The sequence below is a fragment of the Motacilla alba genome, chromosome 5 (genome assembly GCF_015832195.1).
Source record: "Motacilla alba alba isolate MOTALB_02 chromosome 5, Motacilla_alba_V1.0_pri, whole genome shotgun sequence".
In the NCBI taxonomy this organism is placed as follows: domain Eukaryota; kingdom Metazoa; phylum Chordata; class Aves; order Passeriformes; family Motacillidae; genus Motacilla; species Motacilla alba.
This window is the reverse complement of record NC_052020.1, coordinates 9,936,543-9,963,992: the sequence shown is the minus strand read 5'-3', so window position 1 is coordinate 9,963,992 and position 27,450 is coordinate 9,936,543. Positions and strand designations below refer to the sequence as shown.

Genomic DNA, 27,450 nt, shown 5'->3' with positions numbered 1-27,450 from the left:
CTAATGAGTTGAATAGCTTAGCTCAGTGTGTTTACACAAAACCAGAAGCTCCGTGTCTTAGGGTGCTGTTTGCTGTGAAAGGGCCCCGAATGGAGGCACACTTGTGGCTGTTTTTTTCCTGTCTTGGGAACTCTGTGCTCAGCATATCTGGAGTTTATTGTGAAATAAGCTATCAGAGATGCTATGCCAATACTGCTGCTTAGATTGTGGAGTGAGATGAAAAAGAACTCTGCAGATTCAATGTGAATCCAGAAAAAGCCATTTATTGTGCTTCTAAACGTTGTTATATTTACTTCTTATCTTGGTCTACGTAGTCAGCGCATTGTTTAATTGGTAGCTCTGCTTTGTCCTCACTTCTCTTGATTGCTAGCTCTACTTCGTCCACCAGGCAAGCATGCGATTGTGAGCGGCTCCTACAAGAACAAGAGCCTTTGTGCCAACCCAGAGGACACGTGTGACTTTAACAGGGCTGCCCACCTGGCCTCCACGCCCTTTCACGGGGTGCTAGCTCAGAGAGTCCCAGCTCCTGCTTTCTCTCAGAGTGAACTGAAGGACGATAGCCCAGAATCCAAGAGTGCACCTCTGAATCAGGAGACACCGGTGGGTGAAGAGGCATACACTGAAGCTCTCAGTGTAAAGAAACTCAGGTGATTAACAGCAAGGGACCTTCAGCCCCTTCTCCTGCATGCCTTTCATGCTGTGGTTTTAGTGTTGCCTCGGAAGGAGTTTTCTGAAAAGACCAGAATATCCTGGAGAGAGCCATTGCTTTAGCTCAGGGTCCACTTTGCCTTGAGCAGATTGAAGAGGGAATAGCAAGCCCACTTGGCTTTTTTGTATTACTGCTGTGGGCCTCAAGTACAAGGTTTTTTAACTAAATAAGTTGCAGAGAAATTAATAAATGTTTTCTATCTTCATTATCAAGCATGAAGAGCAGAATCACCAGTTCCTTTTATACTTGTTGAGAGAAGGTGATTAATGGGACTAAGCATCTTATTAACATTTCTGGGAGCCACTTTTGGGAGTGTCAAACCATTTATTTTTTAGGGATACCCAAAAAGGGAGGTGTTCTGTGACACTAAATTGGGATACATAGCCAGTTGCATGAGGTGAGCACCTCAGGAAAAATGACAGGATGAATTTAAGACGGAGAAATAACGTGGAGAACCAGCCAGTTCCAGCTGTTAGCAGGGGGAAAGGGCGGGAACATACGGGAGCAGGAACAGGAGTATGCCTTTCACATTAGATTAACGGCGAGCGCAGTATTATAAAAGTTTTCATTATTTCCCGCCGGCGGCGCGGGTGAGGCGGGAACTACATTTCCCGTGATGCCTCCTGGCGACGCGATCAGGTGGGGCGGGGCGCGGCCAATGGGGAGGTGGGAGAGGTTTGAATTCTGAGGCGGCGGCGCCGTTACGGCTGTAGCGCTGCTGGGGCCCTGTGGCGGTGCGGGGAGCCCGCGCCGCTGGCACCTGTGCGCGGTACGTCCGGCTCGGGTTTGCGGGACTGGGGCGGCCTGAGGAGCATTGGGGTCCGTGAGGGATGAGGCCGTGTGGGGTGAGCCGCGCGCGGCGGCTGAGGGTTGTGGTGCCCCTGAGGGACCGTGGCGGCCTCAGGGGCGGGCAAGTGCGCGGGACTGAGGATGGTTTGGTCCGTGAGGGGCGCGCGCGCCTGCGGGGCTGGGGTGGGCTCAGGGCTTGTGGAGTCTTTGAGGGGCTGTGGGCCATGACGGGTCCTCGAGGATCCGGGGGGGGGGGTGGGGTGGGATGTGGAGTCCGTGAGAGGCTGCGATATCCTCGGGGCTCGTGGTTGTGGGGTCTGTAAGGTTCTGAGGCGGCCTTCGGTGCTGTGAGGTGCGTGCGGCTGTGGGGTCCTTGAGAGGCGCTCGGGGGTCTGTGAGGGGCTGAGAGGGTCCGTGGCATCCCTGTGGGGTTGAGGAGCCGTGAGGTGTGTATAGGGATTGAGGAGCTATGGGGGTCTGCGGCATTCCTGTAGAGCTGAGGGGCTCTAAGTTGTGAGGTGCGCGGGACTGACGGCTGCGGGATTCGTGAGGGGCGCGCCGCTGAGGGCTGTGGGGTGCGCGGGGCTGAGGGGCACAGGGAGATCCGTGAGGGCTGTGAGGTGCGTAGGGCTGTGGGGGGGTGTCTGTGTGGGATCCGTGAGGGCCTTTAGGCTCTGAGGTACTTGGCGCTCGCGGCTGTGGCGCTCTGAGTCGTGTTTTCCTGGCCCGCACGGCGCTGGGGCTGCCCGGACAGCGCGGGGTGCCCGGTCCCGGCGTGGGGCGACGCGTCCCGGGGGAGCAGCAGCGTCGCCTCCCGTCGGTGCCAGCGGGGAGTCCCCGCCGCCCCCGGCAGGGATGGAGGCTCGGCTGTGCCCCCGCCTGCTGCAGCCGCTCGTCGGACTGGTGAAGGACCAGAGGGTCCCGACTAAGCCTGGCTGAGGCTCCCCCTGGCCGGAGCGCAGCCCGTGTGAGGAGGGTGGGGCGGGGGGGTCTCGGGGCAGGAGCAATCACCGGGGGGGGGGGGGAGATGGCTTAATCTTAGTGGCTTTTGCTGGTAATATTGCCTGCTTGCCGTTCTTCATTGTCAAGATAGACGCTTTTTTTTTCATATATTCCCGTAGGGTGGAATTAAACCCCCAAGTTCCATTAAAAAACCCCTAAAAGTTGGGTGTCTAAGCGGGATGTTTTGGCTGTCCAGAAATTCGGGGTGAAAGGGTTTAGGAAAGCCGTCCGTGTCAGGTTCCAGGTCAGTGTCTAGCCTTACAGGTGTCCATTCCTTTTTAAACGCAGGATTAAAGGAGAAGTGTTCAGGATTGGAGTTGAGGTGGTCATGTCCCAGGAGGACAGCCACGAGTGGGAGCTGAGCAAGGAGAATGTGCAGCCCCTCAGGCAGGGACGGGTGATGTCCAGCTTGCAAGAGGCGCTGTCTCAGCAGGACTCTTCCAGCCACACTGCTGTGCAGCTTAAAAAACAGTAAGTGATGTTATAATAGCTCCTTTCCCCTTATCTTCCTCCCTCCTCATTTTATCTATCTCTTCTTTAACTGTACCAATCTCATAGGCATTAAAAAGGCATGAAAGAAGTTTAGTAATTGATGTCCGTGTTATTGCCACACTCTAGGATTTTAGAACTATTCGATGCAGGTGTTCTGTAGCACAGACTTCAACTTTTTCATTTTGCAATGGAGCATTTAAAGAGCAAACATGAGGGAGATTTGGCTGTGCTTTTTAATTAGTAACTCACTCTTAATTTGTAATATACATGATCAACTTACAGTGATACCAATGTATTTATTGGATGAATAATGTTATGTTTTAGGGAGTTTGAAGCAGAAATACGATTTTACTCTGGAGATGATCCTCTGGATGTGTGGGAGCGGTAAGTTTTTCTTTATTTCAGAAAAAAGAGTTAAATGGTCACGTATCCTTGAAAAGCAAGGGAAACACATTCTAATTTAATAAGAAATTCCTTGAAAGCTAAGTTTTATTATTGTTTTTAAATATTATATTGTGCTTCAATGTTATGCCTATTTTTTTCGTAATCTCTTTCTATTTTCGACGCTTATTAAGAACTGACTTGCTATGAACACGTTGTGTCTCTAGGTACATCAGGTGGACAGAGCAGACCTTCCCCGGGGGTGGCAAGGATGGCAACCTGGCAGCTGTTCTGGAAAGGGCAGTGCAAGCCCTCCACGGGCAGCAGCGATACTACCAAGATCCTCGCTATCTTAATCTCTGGCTCAAGTTTGTGAGTCTTTTGGGAGCATCTCTTGGGTGCTGCTTTTCCTTGGGACCTTGCCCTTTTGTCTGCACACAGCTAAGTTGATTCTGGTGACAACAGTTAAACAGTGTTGTACAAGGAGTGCAATACTGGACATATTTTTCTGCAATTGTTACTCTTGAATTCTGCTTCTCATTTCCAGACTGTTTTTTAGGGTTGCTCACTTTGGACAGCTAGAAACTCTAGAAGCTTTTGTTTTGAAAATGCTGCCTTGAATAAATAGAGTTCAAACATTTATTTAAGGAGAAAGAGAAGTTATTTAAAGATACAACATCTAGAATACAGTCGTCCTACCAGATATTTTAGCTTCTAGCTCTCTTCTATCTCTGTCCTTTAAAACTCTAAAGCAAGCTAAGTGTGTTCTGGTCCTGTCCTGTCTCTCCATTGCTGTAATTTTTGTTGTCCATTTTTTTAAAAGCAGCTTTTCCCCACCTTTAGCTTGCTGAGGTAATCTACCCGTTCCAAAAGTGGCAAGGAATGTGCTGCACTTTATCTGAAGCTAAAAGAACTGTTCATTCTCAGGAATACTAATATGGTGCAATTCAGTCATTGAATTACCTCACATTTAAGTAAGAAATGATAAAATTCTGTGTGCTGGCCTTAGAACTGTTCCCATCAGACTTGTATTGAAATCACTGGGCTCTTGCTGGAGGTGTTGAAATGCAGATTTTGCCCGGACCCCCCTGCAGTGCCGTGTGATTACAGACATCCTTGGGTCGTTTCAGGGCGATTGCTGCAACGAGCCCTTGGATCTCTACAGTTACCTGAGCAGCCAGGAGATCGGCACCACGCTGGCCCTGCTCTACATCACCTGGGCAGAGGCACTCGAGGCCAGGGGCAGCTTCAGGAAAGCAGATCTGATATTCCAGGAAGGACTCCAGCGCAAGGCTGAGCCTTTGGACAAGCTCCAGGCTCATCACAAGTAAGGGAAGAACTTGGGTGCTCACCTGGGTTCCCGGGATAGGGAAGGTTATGCTGACTTCTCCAATGTTTTTTTTCCAGGCAGTTTCAGGCACGTGTTTCTCGGCAGACACTACTGGCACTCGAGCAAAGTCCTGATGGAGACAATATGGGATTGCTGGAAATTGCAGAGCCTCAGAGAAGTTCGCTGGCAGATCTCAAAGGCAGAGGGAAGAAGAAAGTGAGAGCCCCCATTAGTCGTGTGGGAGACGCGCTTAAAGGTACGTTAAAGAGCTAAAAAACCTGTGATTGAAGGATTTTAATCTCTTTATAGGGAGATTTGCAACTGAATGTGATGGTTGAAGGTTAACTGACATAAATCTTCTTGCGTATAGTCACGAACCCAAACAGAAGCTGCCAGCCTCAGGCTTCTCTACAGCTCCCAAATGCTCCAAGTTTTGCTGTATTTGATGAAAATTCTATGTCTGGACCTGAGATTGCCACACTTACAGCACAGTCATGGCCAGCACCTCCAGTTCCCAGGGCCAAGGAGAATGAACTCAGCGCAGGACCGTGGAACTCTGGCAGGGTAAGGTGGCTCAAAATGGAGGGGGCAAAGAGAGGAAGGTGTGTGGAAGTTGATAACTTCTGATTGCTAAAAAAGAGGTTGCTAAAAAAGAGGTTGTCTCTTTCTCCCATGCCTGTGGTTTGTGTCTATTGTAAATACAGATTTAATAATAGAATCGTGAAATTGTTTGGGTTGGGGGGAACATTAGAGATGATCCAGTTTCACCTTCCATTGGCCCAGGTTGCTCCAAGCCCCGTGCAACCTGGCCTTGGTCACTCCCAAGGATGGATCAGCCACAGCTTCTGAAGGCAACCTGTGCCAGGGCATCCTCATGCATCAGCATCCTCGCAGGGAAGGATTTGTTCCCAGTATCTCATCCAAAGCCACCCTCCTGTAGCTTAAGGCCATTCCCCCCTGTGCTGTCACTGCCTGTCCTTGTGAGTGGCTGCTCTCCTAGAGAGTCCCTGGCCATGTGCCCTCTGTTGGAGTTTAGCAGGCTGATATTGCTGGAGTCAGGTTCCAAACCTCTGTGGAGTTGTGAAATCAAGAGAAGGAAATTGTTGCTGAGCAGCAGAATTGGCAGAGGTGGCCTGCTGAAATGTTTGGAGGGCAGCAAAGGAATGTAAGAGGCAAAAGCTGAGGGAAGGGGAGAGAAGGCAGGCATTAGTTCAATCTGTAAGGCAGAAGCGTAGGAGTTGAATTCTTTTGGCAACTGGAAGCTGAAGGAAGAGCTTGTTGGCTGTCTTGTGCAAAGAAGGCCCGTGCAGCGTTCTGCAAGTCTTGTTTTGAAGCGCTTGTGAGGAAAAGAGAAGAGCGCAGATCAAAAGCCTTTGAGTGCAGTATCAATGGAATATTTATCCTGGCAATAGGATGACAGGGAGTAGCTTCCAGTGGCTTAAACGAGACATCAAAAGGAGCATCTATGCTACAGGTGTTTAGGCTGTGGTAGAGAAGTGATGGAAGAGCTTGTGTGAAGGGAACGGATGCTGTGAGGTGAGGTTTGTTTCAGAGGTGCTCGGATAAGCCCCAGTGCCGCCGTGTTCTTTGTAGCGGAGAGAAGAGGAGCAGAAAGCGGCGAGGCGGATGCCTGGATGTCCCAGGGTGGCTCCATGGTGCTTGTGTCCCCATGGTCTGTTCTGTTGGCCACGTGCTGGAGCACAGGCTTTTCCAGACCGTGCTGGAATGATGATGTAGAAGCCGAGCTTTCCTTGAAAGCCTTCAGGTACACGGTACGGCAAGAGGCAGTGCTCAGAATTCCATCCTTACAGCTGCCAGGACTGGGCCATTGGAATATCTGGCCAGTGTTGTCCAGTGAGAGAAGCAGTTGGTTAGGGAATCTCCTCCCTGGCTTCTGCCCTCCTCCCCTTCCCTTACGGTGCCAGTGATGACGTGGTGCAAAATCAAATGTCCTTGGAGAAGTAACAGGCAAGAGATAACAGAATTCTAGCAATGTGTCAGTGAGGGCCTGTTCCCTGTGGGGAAGTACTGGAAGTTACACTGAGGCATTTAACAGTCTGCACAACTCCAAATACATGAAGAATACGTGTGAGCTAAAAACTTCAGGCATTGAGATAATGAAAGTATTTCCATCTTCTCGTTATGGACATTGTTATAAGTGAAGCTTGGCAAGAAAAACTCGAATGAGAGAGGGAGGGATGCAACCAGGCTAAAATTTAGGGGAACTGCAGGAACATTCTTTTCAGGTAGAAAGCAGTTTGGTTAAATGATTGGAAAAGTTAACTAAATCATAGATTTAATATAGCTGAGGAGAGTGAGGAAGAATTATTAATATAAAATTGAGTTTGCCAGTCTCTTTTTGCTGTTTAAAACATTCACTCTGGTCTCTGAACGCTTCCATATTTCTTTTAATGTCTGCCCTTAGAATAAATAGTCTCTGCTCCCCTCTTAATGAAATTTCTTAGATTTAATTAAACAACATATCCTGTTTCTGGCAGAAGAGGCAAGGATGTTTAGTTCCACTCCACTGAAGGGCAGTGCAAGAATAACCTTTGGTGAATGCTCTGACATAGTAAAACCTGCCATGGGGTTTCTTTTACTGCTGGTTTCAAGATGCCTCAGGAAGCAGTCTGGGAAATGATGGAAAAGAGGAGTGAGTTTGTGAAGCATTCCCACCATGTAACTTTTTTTGTTCTGAAGAGTCTCAGGGAATTGAAATAGGAAAATGAGAGTTTAGTGTGTTGTCAGACTAAATTCCACCTCTTCTCTGTACTGATGGACCTTGGAAACTGTTAAGGGATTTTTGTGGTGCTGCAATAGTCTCTCACTGGAAAAACTGAAAAAAAACCAAACTCCAAGTCTGGAGGTTACTGGTGGACAGGGAATGAATATTATCATAGAACTGGGACAATCTTGGCTGTAAAATGAGAACGTGGCACGTGTGGAAAATAAGGAATAGTCAGCCTGACCAGGATAATGTGTATATATATCCCTCAATATATATAAACACTCCCTCAGAATAAGAGGAGCTGGGGCTGGTGAGGACGTACAGGAGAAGACTTACAGGTGCCATTGTTCAGCTGGGGGGCTGTGACTGTGTCAGAAGGGAATTCATTCTGGAAAAGTCTCCATCAAGTTGAATTTTCTGTGTAAGGAAACGAACAAATGAGCAGGAGATGAGGGGAAGGGAGATGCAGAATGCAGGGGGATGTGGAGCCTGAAAGCAATGCCTGCGTTGTTCACGTTGCCTTTCCTTCCCCAGCGTCCGCGCAGCGCTGTGAGCTCCGGCCTGGAAGTGCCCCCCCCAGTGCCCAGCTTCACCCCCTACGTGGACGAGTCAGCTCAGCCACAAATGATGTGAGTCTGGAGTTTGAGATGGGGGATTGCATTTGGAATTCTCAAAGCTGCTTCCTGAAGCTGGGGCTTGTTTTGCCAAGTCCTTAAGCTTCTCGAGCGGGAAGAATGTAAGGATCTGTCAGCCTGGAAGCAATCAGTGCTGCAGCTTGGAGAGAGAGGCTTCAGCAGAGGTTGCATAAGGACATGGGGAGTGTAGAGTGCTGCTCGTGCTGTGGGGGCCTATATCATATTCATAGATGCTAATGAGTTGAATGGCTTAGCTCAGTGTGTTTACACAAAACCAGAAGCTCCGTGTCTTAGGGTGCTGTTTGCTGTGAAAGGGCCCCGAATGGAGGCAGACTTGTGGCTGTTTTTTTCCTGTCTTGGGAACTCTGTGCTCAGCATATCTGGAGTTTATTGTGAAATAAGCTATCAGCGTTGCCATGCCAACAGTGTTGCTTAGGTGGTGGAGGAGTGAGCGTGCTGCTCGTCCAGTGCTCCCTGAAATGCTGATAAATCCCAGGAGATGGGGTGGTTTAGTTAGAGCAAAGGAAAACACATTGTTTTGCAAGGCTGCTCTACCTCTCTGTGGCTAGTGATGGCCAGGGAATAGACAGGCTCCTTCTGAGAGAGGTGTGGAAAAGACTGCTTGGTAGTCTTATTCAGACAGTTCCCAGAGGTCTGAATTGCATGGAAGCAAGGAGTGCTGAGGTGGTGAGCAGCAGGGATTGCGTGTGGACTGCAGAATGGCTCTGCCCGTGGCTGTGCCGTGGTTAACTGACAAATATGTAAAATCTGCATTCCTGTTTACACTGTAAGGCTGGTTCTTTCTCCTGAAGGTCAGTGATGCCACATCACAGGGTAAATCTCTTGGCCCGCTGGTCTGTGGGATGAAGGTTTGTTACTTAGCGAGGCAGCAGCTTTCACAGCAGGGAGAGGGGCGGAGTGGGAAGAACTGAGCACCAGGCTAAGCCAGCTCTAAGGGACTGAGGCAGAGACTTGGCTTGTAGGTTTAGATTATGTAGTTGATTTATTAGATTATAGTTAGATTATAGAGTTGAAATCTTAAAAGTAGATTTTGGGGGTTTTTTTCTGTCTTTGAATCTGTTTCCTCTGTTACCTGCCAAATATGGAAGTGTTATGCTCAAACTGTTTAAATGTGATCCAAATCATGCCATGAGCTGTGGTCCAGGGTTCTTGGCAGAAGGATCCTGTTGGGATCTTGGTATTGATCCCCACACTCCTCCAATAATACTTTTAAACCTCGAAACCTGGAACACCTGTTTGCCTCATGATCATTTCCAGATTTGAGTTTATCCAGCTGAAGTCAGCTGGTTCCTGGTGTTTGTAAAGCTGTACTAGCATTGCTTCTTCTCTCCTGAAATTAGCATGTAGGTTTCATCTGGCCCAAGAATGTCAATTTTTAAGTCCCTTTTCTCCTGTGTCCCTTTTCTCCCAGATAATCATCCTACAAACCAGAGTTTAGGGCCTTGTCATGCCTGTGGTCACACAGCTCAGTGGAACTAGATTGAACAGATCCTATTTCAGGATGCAGGGCAGTTTAGACATCATAAGAATTTTATTTATTTTTGACCGTACCTTATAAACAGTTTAGGATGGATTTGTCTTTTGTTGTTGGTTGTTGTTTGTTCTGTTTTAGTTATCACACAATTCTGAGTAGTTTAGTGTTACTCATTCCAATTTTCTCATGTATTTTTTCTAAGCACAGATCAGAATGTCTTTACACTACTCCAAAACTAGGTTCTGAAATTAGCCCTGCTGTCTCCTGTGCCTGCTTTTCTGTGCTACAGTGAAGTCCACTGTCACCCTGATTTTCTAAGACTTTGCTAAGCCTTCTGATGTTTGCATTCTTGTAACAAACTTTCTCACACACAGTTCTGTAAACAACTTATGTTTTGCATTCTTTCATGGAGGAGGAGAGAATTGATGGACTCTTGGTCTGTCCAGTGTCATTGGAGAGGTGGCACTGTCACCCTCCAATCCACTGTCACTTTTGGAAAACTATAAATGTTGGAGTCAGAAAATAAAGGTCCTTCTTTTTTGTTCACCTGGAGAGCAGCAGTGTCCGTGTCGTCTTTTCGTGTCGTATTACGACATTCACAAAGCCCAAGTAATAAATTCCTGCATTTTCAGGACTCCCTGCAAAATTGAGCCCAGCATAAACCGTGTGTTAAGTACTCGCAAGCCTGAGGAGCGGCAGGACCCACTGCAGCGAGTGCAGCATCAGCAGCAGGATGCTGAGGCCAAGAAAGAGATGGTGATGTACTGCAAAGAGAAAGTTTATGCTGGAGTGGATGAATTCTCTTTTGAAGAGATCCGAGCTGAAATCTACAGGAAGAAAGCGAGAAAAAAAGACGAGGGTATGTTCCAAAGTGGGCTGGAGCAAGTAAGGCATTCCAGATGGAATCATAAAATTGTATTTGCTTCTGTCTGGTATTGCAGCTGCTTCTCTATTTCCACAGGAGTAGTTGTTTAACTGCTGTCAGGTACAGAGACAGTAACTCATGCAATAGCTTATCGTGGAAGCTGTGGGACAGGCAAAGACCACCTGAAGTTTTGGCCCCTTGACAATTTAGGCAGCAGCCACCAATTGCATGTGAAATAGGCATTGGGCCTTAGAGGTGTTTTTTCCTTAGATGAAATACAAGCCATAGAACGGAAGAAGGAAGAAATACAAAGGAAAATTGAGGAGCTGGAAAAGAAATTGAAGAAGAAAGAAGATAACAAGCAGCAGCAACCACATGAACAGGTATTGTCCTCATTTAACTGCAAATAGATATGGTTGCAAAGAGTAAATGATGCCTTTTAAGTTCACTATAAAATAAAAGTGGACTTTACTCTCTTCATGCTACGAACAAATAAAAGGGGCTACAGGCAGCCATTATCTATCAGAGTTTTAATGGCTACATGGGATTATCTTCATGTTTTTGGAACCTTTTTGCCTGGCTTGCCATTCTATCACTGTAGAACCAAAATGTGTCTTTGTTTCCACAGGCAGCGGCAGCCGAGGTATTGGTAGCTTCCACACCTTTGGGAATGCAAGGATTTACTTTTTCCAGTGCAGAAGAATGTGGGGAGAAACAGCCTCAGTCCCAAAGGTAATAGAGGGGTTTTTGAGCCAGCGGGGAGAACACTTGTGAGTCCATGTAGGTATGACTAGTAACATGGATCACTAGCAGCCTGTTTTCTCAGGTAGAATGGAATATAGCCTTGGCATCAGCCTGTAACTAGGATCTTTGCTCTTTCTCCATATGTTTAATTATTTGTCTGAGGGATTTAACTTGTTACAAGAAGCATTTGTCATCTTGGCTTGCCTTTTTTACAGATTTTTCTTATATTTTGTGAATGTCTGTAGAATACAGACTTGTTTATTTTATCTTTTTCACAGTGAATTCCAGGTCTATGAAGATATTCAACTACATAAACCATCTTGTTCTGAGGGTAAGTAGTCAAGTTTTTTACCATTAACGAGAAGGTGTGGTTAAAGGGAAGTGTTCCATGAATACCAAGAAGGCAGCAAAGTAAAACCCAAAGCTTAGGTGGATTAGAAGAATGACAGTGTGTGTGTTAGTAGTGCCTTTTACCTTATTGAGCAAAACATGGAGCATCTGAGAACTGTCACTATTTGAAAGGACTTTCAAGAAGAAGGGTACTTTTCTTTCAGTAGCTGGGAAGTTTTCTTCCATCTTTCATGTTTGTAGTCTGACTAACATTTCAGAAGAGTTTAGTGCTACCATGAGATTAATAATTACCTTAAATCCTTTTTCCTCAGAGGTTTTGCTAGGGGAATACATTCCAAAATTGTGTATTGTTGGTTTTGGTAAGTTTTGTTGGGAAGGTCAAATCCTGAAGAAGTTTACTTCTGATCGCAGCTGACTTTTGTTGCTGTTGACAGCGGTTATCCAGACTCCTGATGTATCCCCAGACAGCCACAGAGGAAACAGATTTTTAAACTCTAAGGAGAAACAGAGAAATGAGACAGTCTTGCAGAAATACTTACAATAGTCTAAACACGGCAAGTTAGCTCACAACATGGTGGTAAAGGGGTGGTTCATGAACGTGGCAAAACCAAACCTCTTTAAATAGGTTTCTTTATTTGCCAGCTCTGTAACTTCCTGTTAGGAGCAGTATTTTTAGAACAGCATATTAACTATTTTCAGTAGTGTGGGATATGCTATTTTGGAAGAATTGGGGATATGATAGAGCCTCTTGGTTTTTCTTTACAGATGTAGGTCTGCTTCCCCCACCGGCTGCTGTTCCATTTTTCTCTATATTTGATGAATCCACTGCTTTGACAAATCAGAATATAAGGTAGAATTGTTCAAGACCTGGATTTCAGAGGGAAGGACAACAGAAACAACAAACCCTTGCTGCAGGAGCTGAAATAATTGTTTCTTGTAGGGGTGTGTGGGGGTGTGTGTGTTTTGTTTTGTTTATACTGGTATTTTTTATTTAATTACTCAGAATCCATGATGAGGAAATAGTCTTCTGTTCTTCATCTTCAACCTAGAACTATTTAAGCTGCTCTCCTTTATTTTGGAGAGCTGTAGTGTACTACTGATCTCTTGCTTACTGTTAGTTGTGTGGTAGAAATTGGTTGATTGGAATGATCAATGGACTTAAACCCTTGAGAGGAACTTGCTGGAGATGGGCAGCTGCTCTAATAAATGTGAAACTGACTGCAACTTCCTCTCAGTTGTTCAGCAGATCGTGCCCATCAGAAAAGGGCCCGTCAGCCTCTCGCTGTTCGTAATCCTGTGGATTCTCTGAGCGCCAAGGAAAGCGCGGCAGCAGCAGGAGCAGGAGCCTGTGTAAGGAAACGCTTCAGCCCGTGGCAGATTTCGTGCCCAGGAGACACCAAGGCAGCCTGTGCTGCTGTCAGCCTGAGTCAGCTTGGCTGGACCGGCATCACGTGCCAAAGAGGAGGATTCTAACCTGCTGCCTGGCATGGCAGTAATTGAACAGGGGGGTGGTGAGATTGTCCTGGAAATAGCATGTGGTGGCTGTGGCTGCCTTGTCCCAGGAAGTGTTCCAGGCCAGGCTGGCTGGGGCTTGGAGCAGCTTGTGCTTGTGGAAGGTGTCCCTGCCCATGGCGAGGTGGTGGAAGTCAAGGTCTTTAGGGTTCCTTCCGACCTGGGCCATTCTGGGATTCTGTGATAAGTAGAATTCATGAAGGCTGAATGTCCTCTTCATGTTGGAAGGTGGTGGAGTGGAGGAAAGAGAAGAGAAATGTTCAGCTTTTAAATAAAAGAAGGGTTTGTCATAAAATCTGCAGGCTTTCACTGTCTTTTCTGGTTTTTTTTCCCAGGATGAGCTGAATGGAATTGAACGTTTGAGTGAGGATGCGATTGTGAGCGGCTCCTACAAGAACAAGAGCCTTTGTGCCAACCCAGAGGACACGTGTGACTTTAACAGGGCTGCCCACCTGGCCTCCACGCCCTTTCACGGGGTGCTAGCTCAGAGAGTCCCAGCTCCTGCTTTCTCTCAGAGTGAACTGAAGGACGATAGCCCAGAATCCAAGAGTGCACCTCTGAATCAGGAGACACCGGTGGGTGAAGAGGCATACACTGAAGCTCTCAGTGTAAAGAAACTCAGGTAATTGACGGCAAGGGACCTTCAGCCCCTTCTCCTGCATGCCTTTCATGCTGTGGTTTTAGTGTTGCCTCGGAAGGAGTTTTCTGAAAAGACCAGAATATCCTGGAGAGAGCCATTGCTTTAGCTCAGGGTCCACTTTGCCTTGAGCAGATTGAAGAGGGAATAGCAAGCCCACTTGGCTTTTTTGTATTACTGCTGTGGGCCTCAAGTACAAGGTTTTTTAACTAAACAAGTTGCAGAGAAATTAATAAATGTTTTCTATCTTCATTATCAAGCATGAAGAGCAGAATCACCAGTTCCTTTTATACTATTGGCTCCTGTATGTATTTTGACTGTATAAAATGTTTTTAGTATTTGAAGTTTAGTTCTTCTACAGAGTAAAACACCTGGAGAGAAGAAAAACCTTTTTATCTCTATGAAGAAAAGGCATGTGTTGTATGGGCGTTTCTTAATCTTGAGCTTAGTCAATTTGCTGGTTCTTAGGATGTATAAACATGTATATCATGCTGAATGTGTTTTTTACTCAGGAGGTTCCTTGAAAACCTTGCTGATTATAATTAAGAAATATTTCCCACCCAACCCTTCACTGCTTTGAAAGCACTGAAATTTTGTAGCAAAGGTAGTGATAAATATTCAGGATGTCTTCTGTTGTAGCAGTTAGATTTGGTGGAAGAGAAGGTTAATAAAATCATCTCTAGGCTAAGATTCTGAGTATAATCAATCATCAAAACTGAAATGAAGCTCTGACATGATTTCTGGCTTTCTGCTACGGATGGGAAAGAATTTCTTCATGTTAATTAAATCTGGGTGTGCACAGTATCCTGTCCTAGTCCCCGGGTTGATCTTATCTACAACTTGTATCTGTGGTTAGTCTGAGTACTTGATGGCTTTATTTACAGCCCGATCATGGAAGCAAGCCTGGAAGATACTCACTCGTCAGGTGCTTCAGTCTCAGGAGGTTCTCTGTCCTCTGTTACACAAACATCTGCTATTAAGTACCTGCAGATCAGTGAGAAACTGGAGCTGGCTCAGAGCTTGCCTGCTGAAGGGGTTACTGATTCTGGAGGTGGAGACCTTACTGGTTAGTACTCAACTGAATTTCACTCACAACCAATGACTTGCACCTGTCACTGAATGGGGGGGTTTCTGTCCTTCCCACTCTGCATTGTGTGTTTCCCATTACTGTGACTGGTGTCTGAACTTGTCTCCCTTGTCTGAAGCAGCAGTGAGGTGCAGTACAGGATTCTTGTCAGCCTCCAAAGCATGTCAGTATTAAAGTGGCAGAGAAGTTACTTAGGGTAGTAAAGCAGGCAGTCTGTAGGAGTAATGAGGTCAAATTCCAAAATGAAAAATTTGGACTGGATGGCAGTAATAACTTTTAAGGTAGCTTGGTTTTGGTTTGTCTTTCTTTTTTCTCTGTCATCATACTGTATGTCTCCTGATGTGCTGATAAGCTACTCCTTTGGAAAGGATAAATACGAATTTGGAGTCTAGTGCAAGTTGCATAATTTTGGTTTAAATCTGCATTTTAACTATGCTGTAAACTGTTGTGCTGCTTCACAGTATCCTTCTTATTCCTATTGAGGGAAAACAGTTCTGATACTTAAATAGTCAATTTCTTTGCTTATTGTAGTTAAAGACACTTGTTTCTTTCTGTTCTAAATATTTAGATTACAGTTAGAACAGAAATGGTCCCAAAAAGCGTTCAAAATCTGGCCTGTGGAGTTAGATGTGTGTTGGATGATGGTGTTCAAGGTGTTTAACCTTCTTTAACTCTTTTGGTTTTGGTTTATGATTCTTTATTAGAATTATTTATTAGATGCTATTATTAGTGTATTTGAAATTTCAGTGTATCTACTCTGGAGAGTTATGTTCTCATGTGCCTGCAGACTATTTTATGATGAAGCATGCTTGGGACTTGGAATGCAAATACAATTAGAAGTCACGTCACTGTAATAGCTGGGATATTTTGGGTGGATCTTTGTCTTGTTTTTATCATATGTACTAAACTTTAGCGCAAGATGAAAAATCTCTTCAGAAAAAAAAAGCATTTGTTCAGAAGTTTTAATGGTCCTTTTTTAAACTTTGGATCTTTCCAGTTGCTTTGTTTCTTGATTTCTTCACATCTCCCTTGGGCTGCAGCTCTCACCCTGGATATAGTTATTCCTAATACCGTGTAGAGAATAAAAGTTACTTCAGATGTCAGTCAGTTATTCCTGCCAAATATGCCAATAAATTTCCTAGGTTTGTGATGGCAACAGCTTGGAACACATTGTAGCCTCCAGCCTACACTATTTCCTGGCTCTTTCACAGAATTGAGCAGTACTTATTGCAGTGTTTTTCAAATAAGTGTGGGCATAACAGTAGATAGTCTGGTTCTTACGTGTGTACTGTGAAAGTTTAAAATGTTCTCCCTCATTACAGCCATAGCATTTGGAGCAAGGCAGTAGAGGCTATCTAGTTCTTGTGTTTTATCTCAAATGATCAAGCAGAGTAAACATTGAGGCTACCTTGGTTTTTTACAGATCAACTCATCTATTGAATGACCTTATGTTCTGTTATAAAGGAAAATAAGTCCAATCCTACAGGTGTCTTCCAGGAGATAAAAGGCATTAAATTCTTAACATTGCAGGGAACAGCAGAGTTGGAGTCCAACTTTGTTTTCCTTTTCTTACATTAATCCTCTGCTATAATCAAACCCCATAATGTAAAAGCCCCAAACTAATCACTTGCTATGGGCATAGATAGAAAAAGGGAGTGTTGATTTGCAGAATGAGTTTGAATTCTGCTGTGGCTGAAATAATTCAGAGCTTTGTCTCTTGTGAAAGATACATTTTGCATGATGCTACAGTAGAGACCTTGAGACCTCGTGATAAAAGTCTTTAAGGCAGTTTTAAAGACAAAGGTCACATTGACTTCCCAGAATTATTGGAAAGAGATGAGCTGACTTGCTAAGAGATGAACAGTAAATCAGAATGTGGACCGAAAGTTTCCAGTATCCAGCTTACTTTTACTGACAGATAGAACCAAATTGCAGAGAGTTATCACAATTTCAGCTCATTTTTTCATGTTGTTTGTTTTCTTAGATGATGATGTGGCTCAGTTCCTGTGGAGCCCTGAACAGCGTAAAAAGTTTTTAGGCTCTGTGCTGTCATCACTGGCTGCTTCTCCAGATTTTCACTTGGAGGCTGGAGCTCTGCCTCACATGGAGGTTGAGAATGACGTTGAGCTGGGTAGGTGTGCCAGACCCACTGCAGTGCAGCGTTTGTGTTCTGATGGGTTTGAATTGGGAAGAGCTATTTACTGTGACAGTTTATGAATGTAAACTTTCAACACAGGAAATGAGACTTACTGCATCAAAATGGAATATTGGAACAACGAAGAATACAAGATGTTTTTTGCCATTCCAACTGGATGCATTTTCCAGTGGGATGCAAAGGGATTTGCAATAAAGGTAACACACACGATGGTTATTGTACAAGAAGTGTGAACTGGTAAAATCTCATCCATTAATATAAACTCTTAATTTCTGAATTCCATGTGAGAAGTTTGCTACTTTGAGTCCTCTTCCTAACTGAGGATATAGATTAAAAGTTTCTGACTGTGAAAAATTTCTTCCTTGATCAAGTGGGAGGGGGGGAAAAAAAAGATGAGAAGAATATGAAAATGAGCAATTTTCACTTTATTCCAAAAATAAATGTTCTTCTTATGTACCTTCTTGTAGGTGTATTCTCAGCCTGTGCCTTGGGATTTTTATATCACCCTTGAGTTACAGAAGCGTTTGAATTCTGACTTTGACCAGAGCTTCAGTGAGAATTGCAGCTGTTACCTGTACCAGGATGGCTGTGCCATTGTGCACAAGGATACAAATTGCTTCACACTCAGGGTCAGTACAGACAAACCAAGGACAGTTGGAAGGTCCAAACTCCTGCTTGGGTGCCAGTAGTGAGTTTGGAGTGGTGTTATGTTCCTTGCTGAAGAGCTTCTCCTGTCTTATCCTGCAATACATGTGCTCTGGGCTTTATCTGTGTACAAATCAGGGCTGTCTGTTAATGCCTCAGTTGGGTCTGGTTTCTTATTCATAGATCATGTGCTTCTCAGAGACAATCTTGAACCAATTTTTCACATTTTCTGTCTTTGTGAGTCATAAAGGACTGAAGCCAAGAACCACATGTTATTCCACAGCAAGACTTGCATCTAAAGCTGTTGTTTAACTTGACCTCTTTCAATACATTCCAGTCAGCTACAGCAAGGTCATAGCAATTAATGTCTTGCTGAATGATTCGCACTTTAAGTCTTGTAAGTGCATTTTGAATTGTTGCATACAAATAGGACTGAAATTCAGTAGTGATTTCAGTCTTCAGTTCAATTTCCTCCTCCTGGTCTTTTGTCCAATTTTGAATAACAATGTTTCCTAGCTTACAGTTCTTGTAATTATGTCTGGGCAAAATCTGATTATACTGAACTTATGGTGGGACTGTTACCTCTGTACACATGAATAATGAAACAAAAAGTGAGCTATAAATATTTCACCTAATCTAAGGTAGAAGGGTACAGAGATAGATGTTTATTCTCTTTTCAGGATATTCTCCGTGACCGTAAGTTCATCACAAAGGAAATCATCTTCTTGGTTGTTCATGATCTTCTGCATGTGGTAGAGAAGCTGCACAAAGCTGAGATTGTCCATGGAGATCTGAGGCCAGAGGTGTTGTTTCTGGGAGACAGGTTTGTCTCTGCCTGTCAGTATGGGAGGGTACAGAACAGTCATTTCAGCTACAGAGCCCGTGCTGCTCTAACTTCTACCCTTGAGCTGGCAAACTGAAACACTGAGGCCTGAACAGCAGGCCCTGAGCCAAAGCTGACCTCTAGATGAACCTTCCAGCCAAATGTTATATTCGTATCTGCTCATTAACAAAGAATCTTAAGCAATATGATCTACATATCCACTCATTGTCAAAACATTTATTCACTTTCCTGTATTTAGAAACCAGATAAGACCGCACCTGGGTTTTGGGGGTGTAGGAACAAAAAAGGCAACTCCCGGGGTTGCTCCTTGAGCCCTGGGCAGGCTTTGGGAGGAACCCAGGAGGAGGCTGACCCCAGATGTTCCTGCACTGGAAGTGGTGTGAGCTCGTTTATTGCCCCCTGGCCACGCTGGGCCCTGTCCCAGCACAGTCAGAAGTCTCTTTGCCCGTGGATGGACGCACCCGTAGGAATTCCCAGTTCTGGGAGGGGCTCTCCAGTGCTTGGCTGTGACAGGGTCGCCCCTGCTGCTGTGTGGCTCTGGAGGATGGTGAAGTCTTAGGGTGTAACTGGTGCTGTATCTTAATTGCTGTAGGCAATCCTTGGCAGCAATGATGAGGTGCATTGCTGAGCTTATCCTTGTGTAATTCTTTATGGTCTTGCATTATAGAAAATTACACTATTCCTTAAGTTGGTTTCTGTGCCTCTAGTGCTGAACTTGCCCACTGGCAAAACAGGTCTGATTTTGCAGTCTGGGCTTTTTAGCCTCCAGTGTATTCTGGTAAGAGTGAAAATACTTAAATTAGGAATAAGCCTTCCTGCAGAAATAGTATACATTGACATTGCAAAACTTATGCTCAACAAAATGGTTTTGCTATTACTTGTGTTTTTAAGTTTCTGCTTTACCAAGGTTCTGGACTGCTAATGCAGGTTACAATATGGTTCGTAACTTGCCTTTACATACTTGAAACCCAGGAGATTAGAAGACAGAAGACAGGTGGAACTGGAATATCCAGATGCCCTAAACAAAGTGTTCAGCTTCCTCTGCAGTCCAACTTGTACCTTAATGCATAGACCTAATTTTCTTCTTTAAGCTCTTTGCCATGTTATGTTAACAAAGTCACGTATCCCTTGGAATGTGATCTGTGAACCAAGTATGGTGATGTCTGGAAATAAAGGACAAACTTTTCCAGACCATGTTAGAATGATAATATAAAAGCAAACCCTTACTTGAAGGTTGTGTGCCTTCAGGTACATAATATGGCAGAAGCCAGTGCCCCAAATTAGATCCTTGCAATTGATAAGATGGGGCAATTAGAATATCTGGCCAATATTGTCCAATTAGAGGAGCAGTTGATTATGTAATCTTGCTCCTGGGTTCTGCCTTCCTCAACTACCTTTATTATGCCTATGGTTATCTGGTGCAGAATAAAGTGTCCTTGGATAACTTACAGGCACAACAAAATTTTAACAATGTGTCAATAAGCACCTGTTCATTGTGGGAAGGAAAGCTGGAAAACTACTGGAAGTTACACTGAGGCACTTAACAGTCTACAGAACTCCAAATACATGAAGAATACATAAAAGCTAAAAACTTCAGGCATCAGTGAGAAGCCAGTAACCAGAATGTCTAATGAATCAGATATAATTCCATTACATAAATTCACTGGGGCTGTTCTTAGTTATCGTTGATATGTTAAAAAAAGCTATTAAATTTAAATTTACTTTAAGCCTACAGTCATCTAACATACATACTCCCAACATATTTTACTTATAATTTCTTTGTGATTATTTTATTAATAACTTATTTACATAATTATTTATAAATTACATACCTGTACTATGCTAGTTCTATTATTTTCTTTACATCCTGCAATGGGTTGTCTTGCACATCCCTTAGGGTGCTGCATCTCTTTTGGAAGTCACTGATCTAATAGTGGCTTGATGGACTTGGATACCTCCTGCTGGATTTCTCTGTCCAAATAGAAAACAAAAAACTGCCAAAAAGTTAGGATAATGAGTTGGGATTTTTCAGATAGCAAAAGGACAAGTGCATAGTATAACTTAGAAAATAAGCTCAGAGCATACAAGTATGTAAGAAGAGTAGTAGTGAGAGCTGTGATATGTGGATATTGTTGGCTTGGCAGTTGTCGATAGAGATACTGCTCCCTGCCCTTCTGGTTTGTCCTTCCTCACCTGTACACTAGGAGAAGTTTGTAGAAGTATTATCAAGCTTAATTATTTTTTGTATCAGGTGTTCTGAGATTTAGATGGAGAGGGAGAAGTGCAAAACATTACACTGATTCCAAACTGACTCTTGCCTTTTTGCTTTTAGCTATTCTCTATATTCTTTATGTATATATATTTGTAGCTCTGTAGCCTATTTTTAGCATTTTACCTACTCTAATAGACAGAAAGACAAAATAAATTCCCCAGTGTCTCCAAGCCCTGGGGTCCAAGGTTAGGCTCTCTGAGAGCCAAGGTTGAAAACCAGCTCTTCAAGATGCATATTCATAAACAAAGTTCAGTTCCTATCCAAGGGGGGTTGTTCAGAAAAGGGTAGAACCAGGGGGAATTACCTCATCACGTATGTCTCTAATTGAGGATTCTTGTCAGTTTTGCTTGTGGGAACCCAGGACATCCCTCTGGGTGCCCTGGATGGCCAGAGCCGCTGGCAGGGGGCTCTGAGACCCTGGCATGCAGCCAAAGACACGTGTGGGGTTTTGATCTTAGCCCATGGAGCAAATTACCAACTCTGTATGGAGAATTACAAGCCACACACACAAGTTTAGGTGTTGTAGCAGAAGTAGTTTCGAAGTGAAAGGAAGGATTTTTGAGTGCTGTACAGGGGGGTTTTAAGCCTTGTACGCAGGGGTCCAAGTTTGGACATGGGGGTCAGGAGTTCTAAGATGGAGGGATTTGGGTGTACCCTGTCCTCCTTCTTTCTCCTTCCTAGCCTCCATGTCTTTGGTGATGTTGGCACTCACAGATTGGATTAGTGTAGAAAGTCACCATTCAATATGGATAGTAGGTATTGGGGAAAAAGTATAAACATGTAACACGTAATGTATGATATAAAAGATGGCAGCAGCCCCCTGGGAGGGCAGTGTGCCTTTGTCTGAGCTGCTGAACGGGCCACAGCAGTTCAGGGAAAAGAATCTTTTAGATAACCAACAATAAACAACCTTGAGACCGGACAACAGAGGACTACTGAGTCTTTCTTGGAAGGCACGGGTTGGAGCAGAGACTTTTCCATCTTTCGGGGTCACCCCAATCCGGGCACGAAACCCCACAATGCTAATTTGCTAAACATATAAAAATTGTATCTGCTTTGTTATGTGTGCATCTTCAGCGCTTTTCATTTGGCGTGTTGTGCACCATAAGGATCCTTACAAAGGTAACCCCTTCTTATCACCTGTGTCTGGCTCATAATTTCAGGACCAGTGAAAAGGCATCACACTATTCCCACGGTCCACAGACTTTGTTTCAGATAACTGTGACAAATACAAAAATAGCATCATCCTCAACTCTTTATTGTCTCCTATTGCTTACTGTGGAGACAGCACTATCATCCCTAAGCTCCCTGCTGTGAGCCCTTGCCATCCAGGGCAGCCCTAGCAGCAGTAGTTCTGACAGCAGCCATCAGAGGGGAGTATTGACATGGCTAAGACTCACCTTCACTATGCTGTTAAATTTAATTCTAAAAGAAAGAAAAAGTTTGTTGGATCATCTTCTGCCTAATGTGCTTCTTCTGCTCAGGATCTGCGACGCATTTTCTAATGAGGAGGTGCCAAATGCTCTGAAGGTGGTGGATTTCTCTCACAGTCTGGATTTGAGGGTACTGCCTCGAGTCAGCTTGCCCTATAACTTTCCCACAGCTCAGACCCCTCATGGACAACAGCTTCTGGCAGAAAGTTCTTTTCCTTATCAGGTGAGTCTGTACGTAGTAGGACATCTTAATTTCTGTGTTTCCTTTACAAAACCCATTTTCTCAAGTGAAAATTTACAAGTGCTGTGGAAAGCTCTGATCAATAAATACTGAATAAAGAGAATTTTGCATCTGATGGACTCTTTGACATTAAGTGAAAGGATTAGCAGTGCTGTTCAGTGATTGTAGCTACTGTACTTATTTAGAAGCCTACAATGAAAACAGAATTTTACCTTTTGAAGTTTTCTTGCTTAACAGGTCTCTGGAAGATTCTGGTGTAAAGATGGTTCCGACTTAAATGCGTGAAAGCAGTAAGAACAGAAAGTGACAGACCTTGAATTTTGTGGTGTTTGTTGTGATTACAGGTTGACTTGGTCGGCATTGCAGATATAGTCCACTTGCTGTTGTTTGGGGATCATATCCAGGTCTATCAGGAGAATTCCGTCTGGAAAATCAGCCAAAACTTATCAAAGTAAGTCCTTTTGCAGAGGGGGCTGCTGGGAAAGAAGAGACATCTAACTTCATTTTCTTTATAGTGATACTATCTTCAGAGCTTAAACTGTGCTATCTTCAGAGCTTGGAATGTACGACAACTTGGGGCTCTTTTTGCCAAAAAGTGTTAGTTTTGTGGGGCCTAAAATTATGAAATTGTTGGACTTGTTCACTGGTAGCTTCAGTGCTGTGTAGGAGACAATTTTAAGTTGAATATGAATAATCCAGCTGAGATGATTTTGCTTTTTCCATGCTTTCAGATGAGACTGACTTAGTCAGCACCTTACAGATCAAGCTTGGAGAAGTTTGTGAGTGGGTGGGTGGTGAGGGGGGCAAAGATCACATGAGCATGTTGCCTCAGAAAGGGATTACTTTGGCTTTCTGCTTTTTTTTTTTTTTTTTTTTCATTTTACTAAGACACTGGTGGCAGGGTGTAACAGCTGTAGAAACAGTACACTTGTGCAGCAAAGGAAACAGTTTAAAACTGTCACCTAAGATGCAAGAGTGCAAACAGCTGCTTTTTGGAAGCTGCTGTTTGTCTCAGGTATTAAATTCTACTGCTATCTTTTAGCTGCATGTTTTGATTATAAGTCTGCTCTCCCTTCCTGTGCCCTTTGTTTGTTCTCACACTGAACAGCTGTTTATTTTGTTAGGCACATACTGCAGGTTTTCTTGCCTTGGCATTTCATAAGGATTTTTCAGAACTCGGCACTCATGGCAGCAGTTGCTGGACAGGTATCTGGTTCAGGATCATGGATCACTCCTAGGACCATTGCTTTAAGAAAACCTGCTACCAGCGTGGGAGTTGTCCAGTTCCCTAGCAACCTGCACTGCTTACATCTCCCAGTTTGTTGTATTCAGCCTTTGGAAAAAATCCAATCTTCTTAAGCTGTGTACAGAGATAAAAATGCCTTTTTTTTTTTCCTTTACTGGGTACATGTCTGGTTTTCTACTATGATATTCCTTGTTTAATTCTGCAAGAGATTAAATTGAGCTACTGCAGATGAAGCCACATAAGGCCTGAGTTGAGAAGGCTGGGACATGGTGTCAGGGACCTGATCAGGACGTGGGTATGGGAAAAAGAGCAGTAACTGGATAACTGGAGCAGGAGGAATAGTAAGTCGGAGTTGGGAAGGATAGGGCTGGCTGGCTGTCAGTGGAGTTTGGGGAGGAGGAGTTTATTGGAAAGGAATTGTAGACAAGGCTGGGGATGCTGGATTGAAAAAAATCAGGATTTTGGGCTGAGGTAGAAATTGGAGGGAGTCTTGAGGAGTGAGACCTGTGAAGGGCTAGAGGAGATACAGCAGGAAGAAGATAAAGATTGGGCACAAGTTCTGTGGAGCTGGAACCAGGCTGTAATGGCTTCTCGCTCACCTGCATGCATCAGTTCATCATTTGAGACTTCAGAGTACAAATAAGGAATTTCTTTTCCACCCTCTCTTCTGCTTTGCTTCTGAAAGTGTTATAGACTTATCATTCATTATCTATACTTACTTTTCCATATCAGTTATTCCAATAAATGTCTGCATAAGTGTTTTAGTTACACATTGCACTGAAGTCTGATATCAGCAGTGTAAATGAGGTATTTCATTATTTGGGAATAAGGAATTTGCACTGAACCCATTTCCATTCACACACGGATCTTTTAGTCTGTCTAGTTCTTATTGATTGATGCCACTTGCTCTAGTCAGTTTGAAGCTTTCAAGTAATCTGTGACAAGCAAATTCACTGCTGCAGGGAGCCTTCATCCACCAGAAGAGGCTCCACAATTGAGTATTCCCTGGGAGAAGAGTCAGCTGCTGGAGATCAATTTTGCTCTTCATCCTGTGCATACATGTGCTGGTGTCCCTGTAACACCCCTAAAGACACAGGATTCTTCTTCCTGTTGCTTTTAGTAATTCTGCTTTTGTAAAGATGACATTGCTTCTGTCCTTTGTGTTCAAAGTTCTCCAAGTGATTTGGAAAGTGATTTTTAAAATTTCTTTGAGGTTCATTTGAGTTTGTTTGGTGGTTTGTTTTGGGGTGGTTTTTTTGCTTGTTTGTTTGTTTGGTTTCGGGTTTTTTGGTTGGTTGGTTGGGGTTTTTTTCAAGGATTTTATTGACAGAATAACTTTCCTCAAAAAAGGTTCTGAGAATTCAGGTATTGACAACTAGAAATAAGGCTTTTTACTACAAGGCTGACTGATGTTAAATACAAAAACCATGACCCTCTTATCTTAAGAAAGCTTTTTAAACAGGACTTAATTATTTTTATTAAACAAATGCAGATATAGCAGAATGACTGCAAGAGCTACTGATTTTAGTACCAGTTCAGCAAAATACCGAAGCAGTGGGGAATTGCAGGGTAGAGCACAACATTTTTCTTCCAAGGTCAATTGCTTTCAATAAAAGAGAACCCACTTAAAAGGTGACAGAACGAGTGGAAACCACTGAAACATTGTAGTAGAGATTTAGGAGAAGGTAGAATGTAAATTGTGATCAAGTTGGTTTTTTCATCTCCTAGTATAATGCTGACAGCCTGTTTTTCAGGGGAGGGCTTTTACTGTTATTAAAGAATGGATATGGTGATTTTTTTGTTGTTGTTTTCACTGTACTATTTTAAGAAACTTCATCTGTGCAGGTTTATGTGAGGCAGGGTATAGAAGCTGCATTTGAATTTTTAGGACTATTTTTGTCACTCAGAGCTCCTTACACCTCCTTAGCAACACTTCATCTCCTCTGCCACACCTCCTGCTCATCTAATCCCCCAAAGAAAATGGACTCAAGTCTTGCATATTTTTTTCTTGGTTAGGTTCTGCATTGACTTAATTATTTTAGCAAATATAAGAGTTACCAGTGAAATAGTACAGGCTGGATTCATTCTGAGACTGGCTGCTGCTGTTTTGTGAGTCAGATAAAGCAGAGGCAGATAATGTGTTTCAAAGCCACTGTAACTCCTAGCTCGAGGGAGAAAAGTGCTTCAGTAGTCAGTAGCAGTGCAAGACTGAAGAACAAAGGGTTTGCTCTAATATCAGTTTTCTGAGACTTAAATGAGTCATTTAACCTTTTTATTCATGTTGTGTGGGTACATCTGGGAGAGAGGGGATTTATTACTATTAATTGTCTCCAAAATATTATCTGTACAGAACTCTGGCAGATGGAAGGCGGAGTAAAAAGGAAGCAAAACTGGCTCTAAACCACCTTTCTTTTTTTTTTCCTTGTAGCTTTCCTTTAATTTTGCCCTGTTAACTTAACTTAGCAAGTGGGTAAATAAGATTTACCTCTGCCCTTTATTCATGAAAGGAGTTTCCCAAGTTGTTTATTTCAAAAATATTCTTGATAATTCCTGTAAACTGAAACTGCCTTGGCTTACAGTGAATGGTGGTAGTGGTCAGGTATGCTAGTAGAGGTAACTGTATAAACAGTTGGTTTAGACCTGTGTAGTTACTATCCTTAAACCTATTGGAGAAAGAGAATGGGGTCCATACATATAAAATGAGCAACGCATTCCTAGTTTTCCTTTATATTTACTCAGGTGAGTGAAATTATTATTTCAGGCGTGGTTCTCCCAGGATGTTTAGTGCTGAATATAAATGGAGACCTTGATAGATACATTGTATGTGTGTGTGTATTGTTCTACTGAACACTGCTCTGTTTCTTTTAGGACCCCTGACAGTGATTTCTGGAGTAAACTTTTTGAGAGAATTCTGAATGCAGATGGTAAGTCCACAGTACCTCTGCTGAGGGAGTTGAGAGAGGAAATCAGTGAAATGTTTGACAGCTCTTTCAAAGAACGACTTTTGTTGACCTTAGCTGCCGTGGGAGAAACTTTTCTCCTGGTGAACTTCCAGTGACTTCATAGAAAACAAACACATTTTGTATTCTAGAGAAGAATTTGTTGTTGCTTTCTTATGTTTTCAAATGTAAACATGAGAGTGATTGGAGCCATTTCTGCAATACTTCACATGGGACTTGCTCAAGACTGTTTCTATTGCATGAGTTATGGAAAACCTCCTGAGCCTCTACATGAACCTTTTTTGTGTTGGAGCAGTTTGTGAGAGAAAATTGTTTGTCTTAACTGCCACCTCCCCTTCTTGTACAGCTCCTTAAAAATTTAACACCTACCTTGAACCACACTCTTGGAAATGTCTTTGTCCTGCATTCAGTTGGTCTTTTACTTGGTGTTGAATCAATAAAGTTGTGTTTTGGTAGCGAGTGTCATATTTAACATTGCTATCAAATGGTTTCAAAAGACTTCATTTAGAATCCATGCAGGAGTGCTGCTGTGTGACTGGGAATATTTTGTGGCTGCTGGATGCAAAAGCCCCTCATTTGGTGGCAGCTTTCATAACCACATGGGATTTCCTGGACACTTGAATACAGCTTGAATGCTTCTACTTGGAATGTGTTCTTGTAGAAAATTGTCATAAGAAGAAGTAGGTGAAGTCACAAGTGGAAAAGCTGCACACATAAACCATTTTTCTTCTTAAGGCAAGAGTTTTGTTTACTTTTGCGAGGGCTGGAGTTCCTGACTGGATTTGAGCATCCCTGAAATCTCAATTTGCCCTAAGCGATGTGTTGGCAGGATTTTTTGGGGGGTTTTGTGGATAGTTATATGTCTTAACCTTTTCTGTACTGCATTACTGAAACCAG

General features: G+C 43.6%; 1 protein-coding gene across 3 annotated transcripts; it reads left to right on the top strand.

The window, feature by feature from the left end:
- Positions 1–38: 38 nt before the first annotated feature.
- Positions 39–27,007, top strand: BUB1B (BUB1 mitotic checkpoint serine/threonine kinase B). Of its 3 annotated transcripts, none has more exons than XM_038138467.1 (23): positions 39–647; positions 2,789–2,971; positions 3,317–3,376; positions 3,601–3,745; positions 4,504–4,700; positions 4,781–4,959; positions 5,074–5,267; positions 7,966–8,060; positions 10,194–10,420; positions 10,697–10,809; positions 11,055–11,158; positions 11,449–11,501; positions 12,287–12,371; positions 12,757–12,871; positions 13,369–13,655; positions 14,555–14,736; positions 16,742–16,888; positions 16,994–17,109; positions 17,380–17,541; positions 18,238–18,380; positions 22,158–22,329; positions 22,692–22,798; positions 26,462–27,007. In XM_038138467.1, the coding sequence occupies exons 2-23, from the start codon at positions 2,829–2,831 to the stop codon at positions 26,649–26,651; spliced, it is 3,216 nt and encodes a 1,071-aa protein (XP_037994395.1). In that variant the 5' UTR covers positions 39–647; positions 2,789–2,828; the 3' UTR covers positions 26,652–27,007. The 3 variants fall into 3 exon arrangements, with proteins under 3 accessions (XP_037994395.1, XP_037994396.1, XP_037994397.1); XM_038138468.1 differs by lacking the exon at positions 39–647 and adding an exon at positions 1,378–1,478; XM_038138469.1 differs by lacking the exon at positions 39–647 and adding an exon at positions 2,144–2,465.
- The last annotated feature ends 443 nt before the right edge of the window (positions 27,008–27,450 follow it).

What these genes read in the sequence shown, in the direction of transcription:
- BUB1B (XM_038138467.1), top strand. Translation starts at nt 2,829, where the DNA reads ATGTCCCAGGAGGACAGCCACGAGTGGGAGCTGAGCAAGGAGAATGTG. An exon ending in CAGCAGGAGCAGGAGCCTGT is followed by an intron (nt 12,872 to 13,368) that starts GTAAGGAAACGC and finishes TTTTTTTCCCAG; the next exon opens with GATGAGCTGAATGGAATTGA. An exon ending in CTCAGTGTAAAGAAACTCAG is followed by an intron (nt 13,656 to 14,554) that starts GTAATTGACGGC and finishes CTTTATTTACAG; the next exon opens with CCCGATCATGGAAGCAAGCC.